Consider the following 20,208-nt stretch of genomic DNA (forward strand, 5'->3'; position numbering starts at 1 on the left):
TATTGATCGTTCATTTGTTGCCACAGAGTTTTTACGTAGTCGAGCCTTTCCTCCAGAATTTTCTGTGTGAATTTGGCTCGACCCATCTTTTTAAGGTTGATGGACGACCTATTTATCCGTTCCATCCCCCTGGCCAAGTCCTCGAGGTGTGCCTCAAGGTCAGACCAATTGGGATCTTTTGTAACGGACATGGTTGTTGAAGGTTAAGCGCTTCTAAACAACCGTACACGGGAGAAACTCACGTGTTATACGTCCAACACTTCCCTTTCTCCGATTACCTCAATATCCGGCTCGAAGGACCTTATGTTAAAAAGCGTTGATACACTTTTAACGAATGAGTCCGGATCGAGGTGAGTTTTATCGGGGAAGTGAATCGGACAAAAAATGGTTTTCTTTTCGCCGGCCTTTTAGACCGACCTTTTATTACAAAAATAAAGATAACAAAAAAACAGAAAATCAAAATAAAGAAACAGATTAAATGAAATAATATTTCGGCCTCGTTCTGGCCGTTCCGCGAGGCTAGGTCGTTCCTCTCGCCGGCTTGAGGTAGGCCAGGATTCCTGTAATCAGAAAAACACGGCTATGTGTTAGCCACACGTAAACACGTAATACGTATACGCCGCGTCTGTGTTCTCGCGCTCCCGGCGTCGATATTCGAACGAACGGGAGCAGAGAAATTTCGATTGTTCGTATTATACGAACTCGAAAGTGGACTGTAAATTTTCCGGCGTAGAAAAGAAATCAAACTTCTTTTCTTTACCGATTTTTTGTCGATTGCCTAGTGGACGGGGGCGCAAGTGGAGGTTGTAAGGCTCCAAATGCACTGATCCCGTGAGTATGCCCACTGAGTCTGTGCGTCGAGTCGCACTGCAATGCAACGGCACGACCGTCAATCTGCGGCTTCTCTTTACACGTTCCAACAGATGACTTATTGGCCGAGAGTTACACTGCGAAGCCCGACAGCACGTTGTTCACTGCACGAATGCACTACTCGATGTGATTCGCAGCAGTATTTGAACTACGTGGGGGGCCTGACCCACGACTCCGTTACCTCTCCGCACAGGTGCTCCTCTAAGCGTTACACCGGCGGGATCTGTAGAAGTAAGGAGGCGAAGACCGAAAGTCAGACGTCCGAAGTGGACGTCGACCTGACTACAGTGAGCCCACCTGGAGGTACACCACGTAGGTGCCTCCCTTCGGTGTCTCCTCAGCCGAATGGCAATCACAAAGAAGTGTAGACGGTATCCGTCGACTTCTTTGTGTTTCTAGCGTTTATACGTTAGAAACGACCGTTCAATTCTGCACCGGGATGGTCGAGCACCTCGAAGGTGTATTCTAGAGCCCCCAGAATTGCAGAATTTGAATCTAACTCAGGTTATGAGTGCACTTGTGTGAACCGGAATACGGTTCACGTAATAAGTAAAAAAATGGGAATAAATTCCACACTTTTCCGAGTCTTATTAATTCGCAGCTGTGCGTGGGCTATCGATTAACCCACGCCAAACTGAACGACTGCTCGATACACTCTTTTACAAAGATAGTCTATATTCGTAATTCGAAAGAATATTTTCCTTTCGAATTGTATTCGAGTTCTGGACGGACACGATCGGGAGCCGATGTGTTCAGGGCAGAAGTCGGTTTCAGACTGTGACGATTGACAGCCGAAGACGTCGCCGTGGTACGCTAATTAGTCGTTCCGTGGCGCTGTCTAAATTTCGGCTGTCTATCTTTGTCAGATTATCGACGCGCTACTCTCTCACGGTACTGACGTCACCAACACCGTTAGCACACTCGAATCGAAGGTAATGAGCCGTTACCGATGCCAGAAAAACCAATAATACACGCGTTTTTCTATCACTGCTCGCTGTACAAATTCAATTAGAGATAATCTCTTGGTTATTGTACGCTAACAGGATTAACGGTAATTGCGGCCGAGGATAATCGCTCGGCATTATGCAATCTTTAAACAATATTTATATTAAATATAAATATTAATATAATAATATTATATATTTCTTTAATAACAACTTTTATAGCAAGATTAATAGCTAATTTTGAATATGATCTTAAAAAAATTATTGCTTTATCAACATTAAGACAATTAGGATTAATAATATTAACTTTAAGAGTTAATTATTATGAATTAGCTTTTTTTCATATAATTATTCATGCTTTATTTAAATCTTTAATATTTTTATGTGCAGGAGATTTTATTCATTTAATAAATAATAATCAAGATATTCGTAAATATGGTAATATATTAATAATTATACCTATAAAAAGATTAATTATTATTTTTAGTTTAATTATATTAATAGGATTTCCTTTTTTAAGTGGATTTTATTCAAAAGATTTAATTATTGAAATATTAATAAATAAAAAATTAAATTATATATTTTATTTAATTTATATTTTATCAATAACATTAACAATTAGATATAGAATTCGAATAATTTTATGATTAATATTTTATAATAATAATTTTATACCTATAATATATTTTAAAGAAAATAAATTAATAACTTTTTGTATAATAATATTTGTTACGTATGCCGAACGTTTCGTTCCTCAAATTTTTCTTGCCACTTGCGTGCATTGGGAAATCGCCCTGCTACGTATCTAACCTTTGGAATGGGGGTCACTTCCGTCGAGAGCAATTCCGAGAATACAGTAGTCCGGTAATTAACGCAATTCGGAGAATACCGAATGCGGTAACTTCTAACGTACTTTTCAATCCGCCCCCACAGATTTTTGGGTATATAAAACCCGCGATTTCATTACTCCGGGGATCATAATCGTACCGTCACGTTTAGAGTCAACGTCACGTCTCTCGTTACGCGTCTACGGTTTTGATAGTCAGTTATATCTAGTGAGATCGGGCTACAGTGCCCTTTCGTATCAATATTAAACCATATAGAATCCGTGAACCGGCATAAATTCTATTACGGCCTTTAGTTTCAACCGACTTACCCCCGCATCGCCAGAGCGTCAACACCGAGCAACAACATTTTCAGTATTTATAATTATACTTTGGACGCGACATAACATACACAGAACACTTGTATTTTATTTGTTGTTTTAAGAATATATCTAGTTTGATTATTAAATCAGAGTACCCAACTTCTTTAACCCATCATTATATAAAGCGATTATTATTAGTTAAACGTTCCCACAATAATATAACCTTACCGCTCGGGTTATATTATATTTGTCGGAGAAGCGGAATCATGAACCACTTTCCAATGGCGGTTAGCATTTGGCCCTCTCGGGCGACCAAGCCTTTGCCGTGTTATCATATGCATTTTTCTAAACTTCGAACTAAATAAACTTTAACTAACAATTAACTCAAACACTTAAACGAAACGAAAGAATGCTCAAAGTAAACTAATGAGTCCTTTGCAAGGATTTCTATTTAGATTTTCTCGGACAACCTTTCCGTCTGATCACCCTTCTTCAATTCTCTTCTTTTTCTAAAAGTTTCGGTAACCAGACAACCAACTCGGCTACCTTCAAAGGCCACATTCAAACGTCAACGCCAACCAGACGTACGTTTGCGTTTCCGATGACATTCTTTGCATCGATAAAATTTAAGAATCGATAAGGGGCAATATAACTTTATTACCACAAACTGAAGTAACATTCAATTAGAACAACAACAACTGTTTAATGGATTCCGACACAGCAATCTTGACAGTTACCCGTCCTCGGGTACTCACTTGTGTGATCATCCGAAGTAAATGAGTATTCCGAATAATGATTAAGTTAGGCTGCTATGACACACTAGAGTCGAAAACACTATCTGTACAGGTAAGAATTTTGCTTCAAATTCTTATTCACAATTTATTACTAACTTAAAAACTACCATAGATCAACAAGTTTCCGTGTAAATCATTCCAACCTTAATCCAAGCTCAATCTTTTTGACAACACCACACTCCTCACTGAAGCTCGAACCAGTACTTCGGTCTACATGTGCGCAAAGTGAACCAGTCCTTCGGTCACTTTGCCGCAGCTAGTCCTTCAGCTGCCCTGCCAGTCCTTCGGCAGTATTGTGTAATTTTTTTAGTTATCACGTCCACATGTTCTACAACACAGTTGGTACTATCGAATCTTTCCTTGTCACAGTTAGCATTTTTGTTCATACTCTGTGTCGCCTGTTCTCTCACTTCATTAATATTCATTACTGGATCATCAACATCTACTGTCATTAAGTTTAATGGTCTGGCGACCTTTCCCAACATTAATTCTAAAGGACTTGCTTTGGTCACCCGATTGACCGTTACATTCAGGGCAAGTTGAATATCACCAAAGAGCATCTTGCCAAGAATGATCTTTACTAACTTCCACAGCTGTCAACATACTTTTAAGAGGGCTCATAACCCTTTCTACTTGTCCATTAGCCCGACTCCCACCGGTGGCAATAAGATGTAATTGGATATTATGTCTGGCGCAAAAGCTTGAAAACTCCTTGCTAGCAAAGCAACGACCTTGATCAGTAATCAACCTATTAGGGGCACCAAACAGCGCCTCCCCCGATTTTAAAGCTCTTATGCTACTATTGCTATCAATACTGGTTGAGTGATGCAACATTACAAATTTAGTAAATGCATCAATAAGGACAAATACATACTCTTTAACATTGTTTTTAAAACTTAGCTTGCCAGAAACATCTAAATGAACAGTGTGCCAAGGTACAGGGATCTTAGGGATTGGATGTAATTCTGCTTGAACCCGCCCGGAACTTGGTTTAGAGATTTTGCATGTGATACAATTGTCGACAAATTTGCGTACGTACTTTGCCATTCCTTGAAACCAATAATGATCATACACCTTTTCTAATGTTTTCTTCCACCCTAAATGCATTATAGATTCATGTACATTATTGATAACCGACCATTTAAACGCCCGTGGAACAATAGGAAGACAACGAGTACGACCATTCCGTTGAATTTTACGGCAAAGGATATTAGAACGAAACTCATAGGTTTTTCGAATTTCATCCGGTAACATTTCATTTCGTATATCAGACACAATCATAGATATTTCTTCGTCCTTTTCCTGCTCTACCTGTAACCATTCCTTTGATAATTTAGCCAGATCAACACGTCTTTGTTCGACGCGATAATTAAAATTTTGGGACTCAATGGGAAGAGGGCTTCTTGACAGAATACCTACATGATTCATGCGGCTACCCTCACGATAAGTGATATCAAAATTAAAGGACTGCAAGTAAGCCCACCAACGGTGCACACGTGGAGACAAATCTCTTGTATTCTTGGAGGCCTTGACCGAGGTACAATCAATGATAACCACAAATTTCGACCATAAAGATAATGTCGAAAATGCTTCACTGCATAGACCACAGCCAAGGATTCCAATTCATACGAATGATATTTCGATTCGGCTGAGGAAGTACGACGACTAAAGTACTCGACCACGCGTTGTTTACCATCCACTTTTTGAATCAGCATCGCACCAAACCCATCCGAGCTTGCATCAGTATGCAATTCTATCGGAAGGTCTGGGTTAAAAATTTCTAACACCGGTTCGCTTGTTAAACGCGCAATTATTTTTTGTCGTATTTCCTCAAATATTGGTTGTCAAACGAGAGTATTATTTTTGCAGCTAGTGATGAAGCCAGCCCAATAAACTGCCTAAGTTGAGAGACTGTCTTAGGTGTAGGTAATTTTGTTAGGGCTTCTCTTTTGCGAGGATTTGGATACATTTCCCCATTCTCAACCACATAACCTAAAAATTCGATACGTTTCTTAAGGAAAGAACATTTAGCGAGATTTAAAGAAAAACCAGCCTTTGTCAACACACCCAATACCATACGGATACGCACTAGACCTTCTTCTAAAGTAGTGGACAACACCAAGACGTCATCGATATATCATAAAACGAAGCTAAATGCCATATCTCTGAGGGCTTTTACAATAGCTCGCTGGTAGACCGAACTAGCATTCTTTAACCCAAATGGCATGGTCAAATATTCCCATTGACCTTCAGGAGTAACGAAGGCCGTTTTCTCAATAGAATTGGCTTCCTCAGGGATCTGGTGATAATCGCTCAACATATCAAAACTGGAGTACCACCGAGCACCTCCTAATCTAGCTATCTGATCTGAGATTAATGGAAGAGGGTACCGGTCAGCAATAGTATTACTATTGAGTTCACACAGTGAATCCACACACATTCGATCAGAACCATTTTTCTCGAACTACTTCCTTCTCCTCAGGACTCAACGTATATGGTCGGCGCTGAACAATTCTGCAAGGATCAATAAGTCGGATCTCTAACTGTCCCGAGCTAACACGAGATTTAGCTATTCCCTTGGGAAAAGAATCGGAATACTGTTCTAATATTTCATTTAACCGAGACCAGTACCCATCGCGAATGTCGGTGTCAATGTAATTAAATTTGGTTTCATTATTGTCTGAATCTTTTACCTCGCATACGTTGATTTCCTTCATTTCCTTATGTCGTGTAAGAACTATTTTATTAGAGGTCATGCTTACACTAAAACCTTGATTTAAAGTTTCGCGGCCAACCAAAATGTCATTTTTTAAGAAATTATCGGGGACTAGATGGAAAAGTTTTTGTAAATGTAAATAATCAATTTGGACCTTCGACAAAATTTGAACAGTACTAAAAATCGACGTCTGCCCTATACCCGTAACATTACATGTTCATAAAATCGCTTACCAGAAAATTTTGAAGCAACATTTTCTTTAATGAGAGAGCATTCGGCACCAGAGTCATAATGGAAAAGAAACGACTCACCATTGCAGACCAGTTTTCCACTAGGGTTACCTATCTGACAAACATCAACCCGTCGCTGAACCGTATTTGACGTAACTGCATTGTTAAAATCTCTGCTGCTGCTAGCACCGCCGCTACCCTTGCCAGCTACTTGGTGACACTTGGAAGCATAGTGACCAGTTGCACCTCAGCGGAAACATATTAAGCTCGGAGAAGAGCGCAATTCCCCCGAAGTCGCTATTGAAGAAATGACGTTTGAGGTCCTCTTCGCATCCCTCATGAAGTGACAATCCTTAATCCGATGACCCGGCTTTCCGCAAAAGTAACAAGTGTTTTTTGAAGGTGGAAACGATTTGAAACGCTTATTGTCCGCTGGAGCATCCTTGGTAAATGACGGCAAAGCTACTGTCGCCTTCCTCTTCAGAAATGAAAATGCCTGTAGCTCACGGTGTAGCTTGTCCCTTGAATTGATTTCTGTGGTAAAGGCTAATCTCTGGAGTCGTCTATCAAATTGAGCCGTGTGCGCCAGAACCATTGCTACAGCAATCTGCTCTGTAGAGAAACTCTGCCATCGCAAGGTGAGCATGGCCATAAGCCGCGCTGCATATGCAGCTAGACGTAATGAACCAAAAACTGTTGTTTAAATTGTGGCCATGTCATTCCCGCAAACAAAACTTGGGACAACCATGATGCACTCCCCTTCAAAGCACGAATAATTACCATGACCAGGGCTCCGCCTTGCAAGTCCTGATCGGTTAAGCACAGCTCCACGGTAGCACACCATGCTCGCGGATCGGCATCAGGCTTCTCAGGGTCGAAAATAGGCAAACAAACATATCCCTTACTTGAAGAGGATTTAATTCCATCAATTAGACTTTTTAAATTCTGGTTGTGGGCTTCCAGAAGTGTTCGAAGCAAAACCTCACCCGACTGCGGCATCGTATACGCGCTGTCTTGAATGGGCACATTTTCATGCGGCTGATGTTCGCAATTTGCATCTGACTCGCTTTGTAGCCGAGGATATCTCACTTCTGATGTCGGAGAAGCGGAATCATGAACCACTTCCCTAGGGCGGTTAGCATTTGGTCCTCTCGGGCGACCAAGCCTTTGTCTTGTTATCATATGCATTTTTCTAAACTTCGAGCTGAATAAACTTTAACTAATAATTAATTCAAACACTTAAACGAAACGAAAGAATGCTCAACGTAAACTAATGAGTCCTTCGCAAGGATTTCTATTTAGATTTTCTCGCACAACCTTTCCTTCTGATCACCCTTTTTATAAAAGTTTCGGTAACCAGACAACCAACTCGGCTACCTTCAAAGGCTACATTCAAACGTCAACGCCAACCTGACGTACGTTTGCGTTTCCGATGACATTATTTGCATCGATAAAATTTAAGAATCGATAAGGGGCAATAAAATTTTATTACCACAAACTGAAGTAACATTCAATTAGAACAACAACAACTGTTTAATGGATTCCGACATATTTAATAATTTAAAGTTACGAGGTCAATTAACATATCCCGAATCCAAATACAAATTCTAACAACCTAGTGGCTCCTCGATTACGCATCGAGTTCGTCCACGTAATTTATTACCATCCTAGCGGCTCCCTGATTTCGCATCAGGTTCGTCCGTATCCTACAGCTCCCTGATTTTGCATCAGGTACGTCTGTGACTTATCCAACCTCCCAGCAGCTCCTCGATTACGCATCGAGTTCGTCTGCGTTTGTTCCAACCTCCTAGCAGCTCCCCGATTTCGCATCAGGTTCGTCCGTACACCTAATTAAGGAATTGATACCATATTCCATACTCTCGTTCGCACTCGTAGGCCACGCGCGCTGCACGGCCCTGGCTCGTAACATGTTATTAATTTTTAATTTTATCTTTAGATATAATGTATTTAATTTAATTTATAAATCTTATTTATTTAATATACATATATCAGATAAATTAATAATTTTAAATTTTTATATATATGGATTTTGAATTGGATTAATAACATTCAATAATAATATATATAAATATAAAAATTTTTTAAATTTTATTATATCAATATTTTTTTCTTTATTTATATTTAAATATAGTTATACAAATTTATTTAATTTAATCTATAAATATGAAATTTTTATAGAAAAAGGATAATTAGAATTATTGTTTAAAGATTGCATAATGCCGAGCGATTATCCTCGGTCGCAATTACCGTTAATCCTGTTAGCGTACAATAACAAAGAGATTATCTCTAATTGAATTTGTACAGCGAGCAGTGATAGAAAAACGCGTGTATTATTGGTTTTTCTGGCATCGGTAACGGCTCATTACCTTCGATTCGAGTGTGCTAACGGTGTTGGTGACGTCAGTACCGTGAGAGAGTAGCGCGTTGATAATCTGACAAAGATAGACGGCCGAAATTTAGACAGCGCCACGGGACGACTAATTAGCGTACCACGGCGACGTCTTCCGCTGTCAATCGTCACAGTCTAAAACCGACTTCTGCCCTGAACACATCGGCTCCCGATCGTGTCCGTCCAGAACTCGAATACAATTCGAAAGAAAATACTCTTTCGAATTACGAATATAGACTACCTTGAAAAAGAGTGTATCGAGCAGTCGTTCAGTTTGTCGTGCGTTAATCGATTGCCCACGCACAGCTGCGAATTTATAAGACTCGACAAAGTGTGGAATTTATTCCCATTTTTTACTTATTACGTGAACCGTATTCCGGTTCGCACAAGTGCACTCATAACCTGAGTTAGCTGCAAATTCTGCAATTCTGGGGGCTCGAGAATACACCTTCAAGGTGCTCGACCATCCCGGTGCAGAATTGAACGGTCGTTTCTAACGTATAAACGCTAGAAACACAAAGAAGTGTAGACGGTATCCGTCTACACTTCTTTGTGACTGCCATTCGGCTGAGGAGACACCGAAGGGAGGCACCTACGTGGTGTACCTCCAGGTGGGCTCACTGTAGTCAGGTCGACGTCCACTTAGGACGTCTGACTTTCGGTCTTCGCCTCCTTACTTCTACAGATCCCGTCGGTGTAACGCTTAGAGGAGCACCTGTGCAGAGAGGTAACGGAGTCGTGGGTCAGGCCCCCACGTAGTTCAAATACTGCTGCGAATCACAGCGAGTAGTGCATTCGCGCAGTGAACAACGTGCTGTCGGGCTTCGCAGTGCAACTCTCGGCCAATAGGTCATCTGTTGGAACGTATAAAGAGAAGCTGCAGATTGACGGTCGTGCCGTTGCACTGCAGTGCGACTCGACGCACAGACTCAGTGGGCATACTCACGGGATCAGTGCATTAGGAGCCTTACAACCTCCACTTGCGCCCCTGTCCACTAGGCAATCGACAAAAATCGGTAAAGAACAGAAGTTTGATTTCTTTTTACGCCGGAAAATTTACAGTCCACTTTCGAGTTCGTATAATAGGAACAAGCGAAATTTCTCTGCTCCCGTTCGTTCGAATATCGACGCCGGGAGCGCGAGAACACAGACGCGGCGTATACGTATTACGTGTTTACGTGTGGCTAACACATAGCCGTGTTTTTCTGATTACACTAATCCTGGCCTACCTCAAGCCGGCGAGAGGAACGACCAAGCCTCGCGGAACCGATCGCGGAATTGCGGGTAGCGAGTGCCCGCGCCCGACGCCAGTACGCCCGCGCGCGCCGTCGTCTACGACCGGACGATGGCGTGGCGCGAGCGAGGGCAGATGACCTGTATGAGGCATACCGGATGGCGCGGGTTGCTCTGCAGGTCGCCATCAAACGGGCCAAGACCCGGGCATGGAAGGATCTCCTCCAGACCCTCGATGACGATCCTTGGGGGCGCCCGTACAGGGTGGTGCTGAAGAAGCTCCGCCCGTGGGCGCCCCCCGTCACCGAGGGTCTTGACCCCCGGCTGCTGGAGGACGTGGTCAATACTCTTTTCCCAATTCGGGTGAGGGGACCACGTCCTCCGGTGGAGGCGGCAGTCCCTAGGGAGTGGGCGGCCGAACTGGGGGTCACTCAGGGGGAGCTGGCCGCGGCCATCAGACGGCTCGGGGCGCGTAACACGGCCCCGGGTCCGGATGGTGTGCCCGGCCGGGTTTGGGTCTTGACCCAGGGCGTCCTTGGGGCCGACCTCAGGCGGTTGTTCGACCGATGCCTGAGGGACGGGCGATTCCCCCCCAGTTGGAAGGTGGCGAGGATGGTCCTCCTCCGGAAGGAGGGTCGGCCCGCGGAGTCTCCCTCCGCATACCGGCCCATCTGTCTCCTCGACGAGGTGGGCAAGCTCTTCGAGCGGGTGATTGCTGCCCGCCTCGTCGAGCACCTGTCGCGGGGTGCCCCCGGCCTGGCCGACTGCCAGTACGGTTTCCGGGAGGGTCGATCGACCATCGACGCGATAGGTCGTGTCAGGGCCCTCTCGGAGTCGGCCGTCTCCCGGGGAGGGGTGGCTTTGGCAATATCCTTGGATATTGCCAACGCCTTTAACACCCTGCCCTGGGAGGAGATAAGGAGGGGGCTCGAATATCATCGGGTCCCCCCCTTGTCTCGGGGCGGTCATCGGGGATTATCTCCGCGGCAGGTGGATCGAGTATCCGAGCCGGGATGGGCATATGCGGAGGGAGGTGTACTGCGGTGTTCCGCAGGGGTCGGTCCTCGGGCCACTCCTGTGGAACATCGCGTACGACGCAGTGTTGCGGGCCGACCTCCCCGACGGCGTCAGCGCCGTGTGTTATGCAGATGACACACTGGTGCTGGCCGTCGGGGCGCACTGGGGGAGGGCCAAGCGTCTCGCGGAGGAGGGGGCGCAACGCGTCGTCGACCGGATCAGAGGGATGGGGATGACGGTGGCGGTCCATAAGACCGAGGTGATAGCGTTCCATTCACCTCGGCAGGATCCGCCACCCCCTCTGATCCGCGTGGGTGAGGCTAATATCGAGGTGAAGCCCCAGATGAGGTATCTGGGGCTGATCCTCGATAGCCACTGGCGCTTCGAGGAGCATTTCCGCTGCCTGGTCCCCCGGCTGGAGAGGATGGTCGGGGCTTTGGGCCGGATTCTGCCCAACCTGGGGGGCCCGGCGGGCCGAGTTCGCCGCCTCTATGTGGCAATGGTTCAGTCGGTGGTCCTATACGGGGCCCCCGTCTGGGCGGACGACCTGGCGGCCTCCCGGCGCGGCATGACTATGCTGCGTCGGGTGCAGAGGCGGATGGCTCTAAGGGTCGTCCGCGGGTACCGGACCGTGTCGCATGAGGCGGCGACGGTTCTTGCGGGGATGCCGCCCATGGATCTCCTCGCGCGGTCGCACGCGATGATGTATCGTCACCGCGTCGACCGTCGCGCGGGGGTGGGGGCGGTCCCGGGTGTGCAGGAACCTGCTTGGGGCGAGTTGAAGCGCCAGGCCCGGCAGTCCGTGGTGCACGCGTGGCAAGAGCGGTTGGCTCTGCCTACCGCGGGGCACCGGACAGTCGGGGCTGTTCGGCCACTCCTATGTGAGTGGCTGGACAGAGGCCATGGAAGCCTCACTTACAGGATGGCACAGGTGTTCTCGGGGCATGGCAGCTTCGGGAGATACCTGTGCCGGATAGGGAAGGAGCCGACGGCGCGTTGCTGCCATTGTGACGCTGAGCAGGACACGGCGGAACATACCCTCGAGGTATGCGCTGCATGGGAGGGTGAACGCCGTGTCCTGATCGGCGTCATCGGGCGTGATGTCTCGCTGCCGGGCATGGTGCGCGCCATGCACGGCAGCGAGGAGAAGTGGAGGGCCGTGGCCTCCTTCTGCGAAATCGTAATGTTGCAGAAGGAGACCGCGGGAAGGGAGCGCGAGCGTCAGCGGCGCGCTGAGGCTCGCGCTCGTTTGGTGGCGAGAGAGCGTCGCCTGGGCGTCAGGCGACGCGGGCGGCCCCCTCGGCGTGGCGCATGACCCAGGCTGGGAGGGGGGTCCTGATAGGAGCCCCCTCCCGCCAGGCGGCGCAGGGTCGGACCGGATGGGGTGGCATTGCCTCCTGTCCGGGTCCGGCGCACGGAGCGGCACCCTCGGTGGCCTGGTGCGGCCGTGAGCTGCCGGCCTCCGAGGGGTAGAAACGGGGTCGCGGGGGTTGCGAGTTGGGGCTCGCAGCCGCCACTAGACGCGGCCCCGGGACGGATGGCGGCAGGACGATGTGGCCTCGTCCTGCCGCTATGAGACAGGGCGATTACCGGGGGGACCGTTTGTCCCCCCGCGGGTGGGCGCAAAGCGCGGGCACGGGGAGGATACCGGAAGTATGCTTCGAGCGATTCCCGGTATCCTCCCAAATCGTGCGGAAGGGTCACCGTGGGGTTTTTAGTGGGTAGGTCCCGCGCCCGTTATAAAAGTAATGGGCGCGGGGAATCCCACACACCCCTCCCGCCTCTCCCCAAAGAGGTGGGAGGGAGTCTTTCGAAGATTTTCCCCACGACAAAAGCCTCGTGTTCAAACCGCTTAAGAGACATAACATATTTAATTAATTTATCTCGAATTTGTTTCACATGTGGTATGAAAGACATTTTTTCGTCAATAATCACGCCTAAATACTTGTAGCTAGTGGAGTATATTACTGTTAGGGGGAGTAGGTTTGAAAAAACCTCGCCTAACGGTGGTCCGGATCTCGAGGGAAGGAACGTCGGGAAAAGAATACAAATTTTCAGTTTATTTTCGCTTAGTCGAATATCTCGACTAAGCCTTTTATTTTGATACTTGTATAAATTTGTACGCAAAAACGAGTCTGTCTGTCTAGACGCGTTTCCGGCTGTCTAGCTTCGATGATCTGTAACAGAAAGAGACAAGAATAGGCGTTAAATACCTGACAACGTGACTCACGTCGGATGTCTTTCTCTTTCGCGCTCGCGCCTGGTTTGTGCTTGTCGCACCCAGGAGCGGGAATCTCAGTCGCCGCGATACGCGGCTATATTAGTGGACTGTATGTGTGAGAGCGTTCCCTTTAAATCGGGAATCGCTCGCTTATTGTTTCTTTAGACAAGATGCTAATTCCGCTATCTTTCAAGCCTGCTACTCTTGGTTGTCGTAGGAGGAGCGAACAGAGGGAGGTTGTAAGATTCCAACCGTCGCCCTTATCCTCGGCCCTTCACCGTCTGGTTATGTGCGTACGGGCACGGTGCGGTACCGGTTTGACAACGGCGCCCTTGGGCGACTTACAGTTGCTCCGGATACCACGTTCTTTTTAGAATCGACGTCCTACGCACTGCGGCCGTACCAGGCGAGCGATTTTGGGACGTGATCTGATAATTTTGCCGTAAGCTGGGAGATCCTAGATGTCCCGCGCTTCGGCTAGAAGACGGCGAATCCACTCAAGGGTATTGTACTTCTACCCTTGGTCTGTGGGTTCGTAACCGTTCGAAAAACCAGTAATGATCGAGTTTATGACTCGATCCGTGGGGAGACGGTGGGTCCACCCAGGGGATTTTCAGTAAGCCCTGACCTGTGGAGCCGTCTAGCCCTTGGAAGCTCGAATAACTCGACGCTTTAATTTTATTATTACGTTTTGTCGCACTGAGCTAGATCGTGGATCTAGGAACTCGCGACAAAGCAGGCTAATTGTTGGAGAAGCTTCTCAACGAAGGGTCGAATAACTCGACCGATTCGGAGATTTTTAAAACTTCTCGATAGCGTGCTCGCTTATCGATATGCTCCTTTCAGTGGCTCGATAGCAAGTGACGGACGAACATGAGCTGCCAAAAGTGTGCGCGTGAGAGGGGGAATCCTTCGTCGCGTGGCGCTGCGTGGCGTCTCTCGTCCGTCTTTGTTTAATTTCTGATTGTCGTACCTTCTTTATGCCTGGGCGTTGAACTTGGCTTGTTTGAACTCGAACGTTACTTTATCGTTCGCGTGACTTTACAGAAAACCTCGAGAACCGTGTTTTTCTGTCCTCTAATGTTTCGAATAGCGGTCGCGTCGACCTAGAATCTTCCTGGTCGGTCGCGTAACCGAAAACAAACCGGGTAACGAATTATTTCGGATTTCAATTAATTATCGCGATTTAATCGATATTTAAACAATTTCAATTAAATTATTAACAATAATTTACATCTATTTTGGTTTCAATTAATATATATATATATTAAATTATAATTTAAATGTATTATTTATGTAAAGTAAAATTTATACCTTTAATTTCGAATTTGTTTAAATATGTTAAATATATTTAAAATCGCTTTCGTCCGGAAAAGAATAAATCTCGACCGCGATTCCCGTATCTGTTTGTGTACGTGACACTTCGGAAGGTTAAGCTGTCGCCGAGTTCGTTCGGCGTACCGACAGTTTAAACCCGTGGCCGTTAACGTGTTTTCGTACGCCGACCTCACGCGAAGATTCGCTTCAAACGCCATTTAAGGGGCCATTCTACCTTGTAGGCATGAAAAATACGTGTTTCTTTGTGATTTTTTTTTGCGGGTTATTAAAGAGCGATTAATTCCGGATTTTGTAGATACATTTATTATATATTTAGCTATATTTACGAATTTTTGCAACGCATAATATCTATTGATTACGCTGTTTTTGTTGATCATCAAACAACAGTTTTTACGAACGGCACCCGACTGCGTACGTGATATCTTGCGAACAAGTTATTCGAAATCCTAAAACCAACGATATTCTTAATATAGATGAGTGTGGTTATAGCATGAACTAGGATCTTTTCAAAAAAACAAAAAATGGCAAAATGGCAGCTATTTTACGAAAAAATACTGAATATTTTCATATATTTGGTTGCTTTTTTGTTAATAAAAGAAAAAGTATTGCATATATCGCAATTATCCTAGTTCATGCTATAGGGAGACCAGTTCTGAAGATACTGTATAAATTTGATGTTGATATCTTGAATAGTTTTTTAGTTATCACGCACGCAGTGCCGAAAAATGTGGTTTCGAGAAAAACAGCTTTAAAGTTTTACGTCCAGTTTTTATACGTATACGTGGATAGTGTGGCATCTTACGGTCAATCTGCTATGCCGGGTCCATATAATAGTCCTTCTGCTTCTTCAAATAATTCATTATTTCTGTCGTCTTTCCTCCAATCTACCCTCCCTTGTGGCAGCAAGGGAACGACGCTCTGCTGCATTTATACGGCGATTGTCCGAAGCGTCGGCGAACATCTTTGCCTGCGGTCCAATTTTCACTCCCAACAGTTCCAATATTTTCAATAATGGAGAATACCCATCATTGAAGGTGCATACGGCAAGAAAAGCTGCTATTTGAATCACTTTAGCACCCGTGTATATATGCTTTGGAACAAACTGCCAAAGCGTAGAGTTGTAGCTTTCATTATTGTTTTGCGTGCATCCGCCCAAGCACCGATGAAGCAGTTCTTCCGAAGAAAGATCCTCATATATAGGGTATATCACTTTCTGAACGCTTTCAGCAAGAGGAGCTTCATGCTGAAACTGTTCCAATGTCCCATTAGCTTCCGCAACTCGCCATTTACACCATGAATTTGGACCGGGTGGACAGAGGGTGTGCTGAGGTTTTAAATTAGTAGAAATTTTATGATAAAATGTCGACCATATTGCATTTTTCATTTCAGATACAGAATTTGGATGTCTTCTAATGGCCAGTCCGTAATATATTGTCAAGTCTTTAATCAAGGAATCCGTTAGTTTGCCGCTGCCCTTGCCACCAATCCCTTTATTAAATTTCTTCGTATTTCTTAATCTTGTCCCCATCCTTTTCTGTACATGACCCACGCATTCTTTTTTCGATATTAGGAAATCTGGCCCATACGGTGTTGCAGCTACAAGTTCCTCGAATGTTTTTGAGTCTCCATCCCCGATGGAACAGGCATATTTAACGCCATGCAGAGTTTCGGATCTATTAAACATTTCAATAACACCGTCCACTTCCATTTTTCCCGCACGTCCAGTATGATTAACAGTATAATTATTCCTGTGAGTTTCATACCAATTTTGGTATTCCACAGAGTCGCGATTTTTTCCCCAATATTCACAAGATTTGCAGTAACTTGATTTTACGATGACATCCAAAACTTTATTACTATATTTCCCAATCAAAGAAACCGCGCCAAAAAGGGATGAAAATCCCCTTTTACTCCATGTCCCGTCACCAGAAACAGTGAAATATAATTTTGTATTTCCAGATTCTACATTTTGCCGCTTTTCTTCTTCTACTGCATTTCGAGTGCACATCTCATATACGGTTTTACATGAAGTATATATACTTTCTACAGCCGCGTAATACGTATTATTTGCAAATCCTTGGGATAAATCCAGTAGTCCACAAAATATGTTTAACCCTTGCAACCCAACGCCCAAAATACGCATTACAAATATTATTCGCCTATTTATTTCGAAAGCTTTATTGCCCACTTGTGGACAAGACGGAATGTATGTTGGTGAGCATTTACATTCTATTGCTAGCTTGAATCCGAGCCCCTGTTGTCCTTTCTGCGCGAATTTCACATCACTATCACACGTTTTACACTTGAGTAATGTACTAAGAATTAAAAATACCGAAGTGAATTCTAAAATACAATAGTTATGTGATGGATGAACGGTTATTTCACTGTCGTTTGTACGTTGTAGTTTCTCCGCGGACGTGCTCGCAAATGATATATTTTCACACGTATATCTATTTCCGCCAAACTTACGCTTTCTCATTCTGGAAGGTCGATTTTGTGCAGAATGAGAACTTTTTTTCTCCAGCGGCATTTTTACACTCACAAATAACTAGCTTGGAAGTCGAGAACAGGCTGCAGGTTGAGGAAAGCATGCAACTAATTTCGGCCAAATTTGACCTGGGTTGTCATAAACGCGTCATACATATTTGTGTATTACTGTAATTCACAGTGCAGGTAAGCCAGGTACCCCCTAGCTGTGTCCAAGTAGCGTTTTTTGTGGAAGGCAGGAAATTTTATGATGTTCGTAACGGTGCGCTTCGAATTATACCTGCGCGCGGTACATTTCAACAGGCTATAACTTCGTTAGTTTTCCGAATTTCAATTTAATATTTGGTAGACATATTTTCGAGACTACATACTAAAGGAAAATGCAAAAAAAAATATCGATTTTTTTAATCCCACAAGGTAGAAAGGCCCCTTAAACGGCTGAGTGACGTCAGCGTCGAGAGAGAGAACCATACCATTTATTGAAACGAGATAGACGGTCGGACTCGACAGCGCCACGTCGCGACGACAAGGCACGACCGAGTCTTCGTCTGTCGATGCACGACGAATTTTTCGATTATTCACGAGCCGACTGCCAACGGGAGCAGATCCCCGAAGATCTCGCTCCTTCAGTACGCGCTCCGCAGAACAAGCGAAACGCTTATCTGCAATAACTAATTTTCGACTTTATGTAAAAGAATTCTCATCGTTGCTGCGATTAGAGATTTCGAACAAACAATCAACCGAACGCATAAGTGGTCGTAGTGCACGCCGCGCGTGACGCCACCGCGAGCGCGAGGAAGTGATTGTACGTCGCAGTCGTTGCCGCGACCGCGACGTAAGGGCCTCAGGGTGCAAGCACCCAGAATCCCTTTAAAGCTATACGGCTTCGGAGCCTCCCAAAGGTCCTACCGATAGTTCGGTACCGCCTCGTGGAGTGTTTACCGTGTAAAGGGCACTGCGAACCCTCTCCTAAAACCCGTCCAAAGCGGGTTCATAGCGCCTCCCTTCCGTCACGCCACCTACCACATACGGTCCCCGTGAATGCGGTCGCCGGGTAGGCTTTATAGTGCGGTTGGACCAGCCCGAGGTTTTTCTGTGTAAATTCGCTTACTGTGCAGTCCCCGATATTAACGGTCGCTGTACAGTAGATATAAAGTGTAGCAGGAAAAACACGCTTCGCGCGACGTTTATACGTCAACCCACACGGTGAACGTGCTCACGGGACCCACTCACTTGGAGCCTTACAACCTCCATTTGGTGACCCGTCCGTGGCATCGCAGAGCCCCCGACAGAATCGAGTCAAGTCTCCTCTGTTCAGGGCAAAAGTCTCGTCGATAGTTTAAATAAAAAACTATCCGCGATCAACGTAATACAGTCCACTAGATTACGCTAAACGACAGCTGATCTCCCCCTCCGAGCGCACCGATAGTCGCTAGCAGAGCGAGTCGAACAGCTGACGAGCGTGTATTTACATTACGTGCACGCACGTATTTAATTTGGTCGATCATTTGTTTCAGTAATCAAGGACCGACCCAGCCAGGGCAACACCAGTGAGGCCTTCCACCCCCTGGCCGTGGCAAAAAAAAATATATATTTATTTTTGTTTATTTGATTTTTTGGTTTTTTTCATATATGTTTGTCAAACACAAACGAAAAAAAATCAAATCTGAGCAACTTCTCTTTCCCTGTCAACTCCCTCATCCGGACCACGGTTAGAACCCTTAGATTCTAACAGAATTAAAAAATTGATTATAATTAATTAATCTATATAAATTAATTTAATCATTCTAAATACCCTAAATATCATTCTATTAATAATCCAATAAGTAATATAAATAAAAAATAAATAAATATAATTAAAGAAATTAAAGGTATAATATTTTTCAAAATAAAAATTATAGGTATAATTAAAACAATTTCAACATCAAAAATTAAAAATACTAATGAAATTAAAAAAAAATTAATAGAAAAAGGTAATCGTTTATTAATCAATGGATCAAATCCACATTCAACAGGTAATCTTTTTTCTCGATTTTTTTTTAATATAATATTAAAATATAAATTTATTAAAATAAGTATAATACAAATAAATAAAATAATAAAAAATATATATATATAATTAAAAATTATATATATTATAAATAATAAATTTTTTAATTGGAAATTAATTGTAATAAATTATACTATATATATAATTTTTATTAAAATTAAATTTTAATATATTCATCAATAAATAAATATATAAACAAACAATCAAATAATATCTACAAAATGTCAATATCAAGATGCAGATTCAAAATGAAAATGATGAATTTTAGAAAAATGATTTATTAACATACGAAATAAACATGTTAATAAAAATATAATTCCAATAATTACATGTATTCCATGAAATCCTGTTAATAAATAAAAAATCGAACCATAAATTCTATCATTAATACAAAATTTAGCTTCATTATATTCTAAATATTGTATTATTGAAAAATAAATCCCTAAGATAATTGTAATTAATAAACTAATTTTTCTATAAAATAATTTATTATTTAATAATAAATTATGTCTTCATGTAATTACAAATCCAGAAGAAATTAAAATAACTGAATTTAATAAAGGAATATCATAAGGATTGAATATTATAATATTTTTAGGAGGTCATATATTACCAATTTCAATATTTGGAGAAATACAACTATGAAAATAAGTTCAAAATAAAGAAATAAAAAAAAATAATTCTGAGATAATAAATAAAATTATATTAAATTTTATTATATTTAATACAATAAATGTATGAAATCCTTGAT

General features: G+C 43.7%; 2 protein-coding genes across 2 annotated transcripts; one reads left to right on the plus strand and one right to left on the minus strand.

The window, feature by feature from the left end:
- Nucleotides 1–1,981: 1,981 nt before the first annotated feature.
- On the plus strand, nucleotides 1,982–2,461 carry LOC122404292 (NADH-ubiquinone oxidoreductase chain 5-like; the record flags this gene model as incomplete). Its single annotated transcript, XM_043408226.1, has 1 exon — nucleotides 1,982–2,461. A coding segment is annotated over one exon (480 nt), but the record flags the coding sequence as incomplete, so codon positions are not given.
- A 3,431-nt stretch (nucleotides 2,462–5,892) lies between these two features.
- Nucleotides 5,893–7,889, minus strand: LOC122404294. The gene is made up of 4 exons (XM_043408227.1): nucleotides 7,688–7,889; nucleotides 7,209–7,373; nucleotides 6,783–6,947; nucleotides 5,893–6,122 (listed from the first exon to the last, which is right to left on the minus strand). The coding sequence occupies exons 1-4, from the start codon at nucleotides 7,887–7,889 to the stop codon at nucleotides 5,893–5,895; spliced, it is 762 nt and encodes a 253-aa protein (XP_043264162.1).
- Between the last annotated feature and the right edge of the window lie 12,319 nt (nucleotides 7,890–20,208).

The sequence above is a fragment of the Colletes gigas genome, unplaced genomic scaffold, assembly GCF_013123115.1.
Source record: "Colletes gigas isolate AHSC1104 unplaced genomic scaffold, ASM1312311v1 Colletes_gigas_Sc00156, whole genome shotgun sequence".
Taxonomy (NCBI): Eukaryota; Metazoa; Arthropoda; class Insecta; order Hymenoptera; family Colletidae; genus Colletes; species Colletes gigas.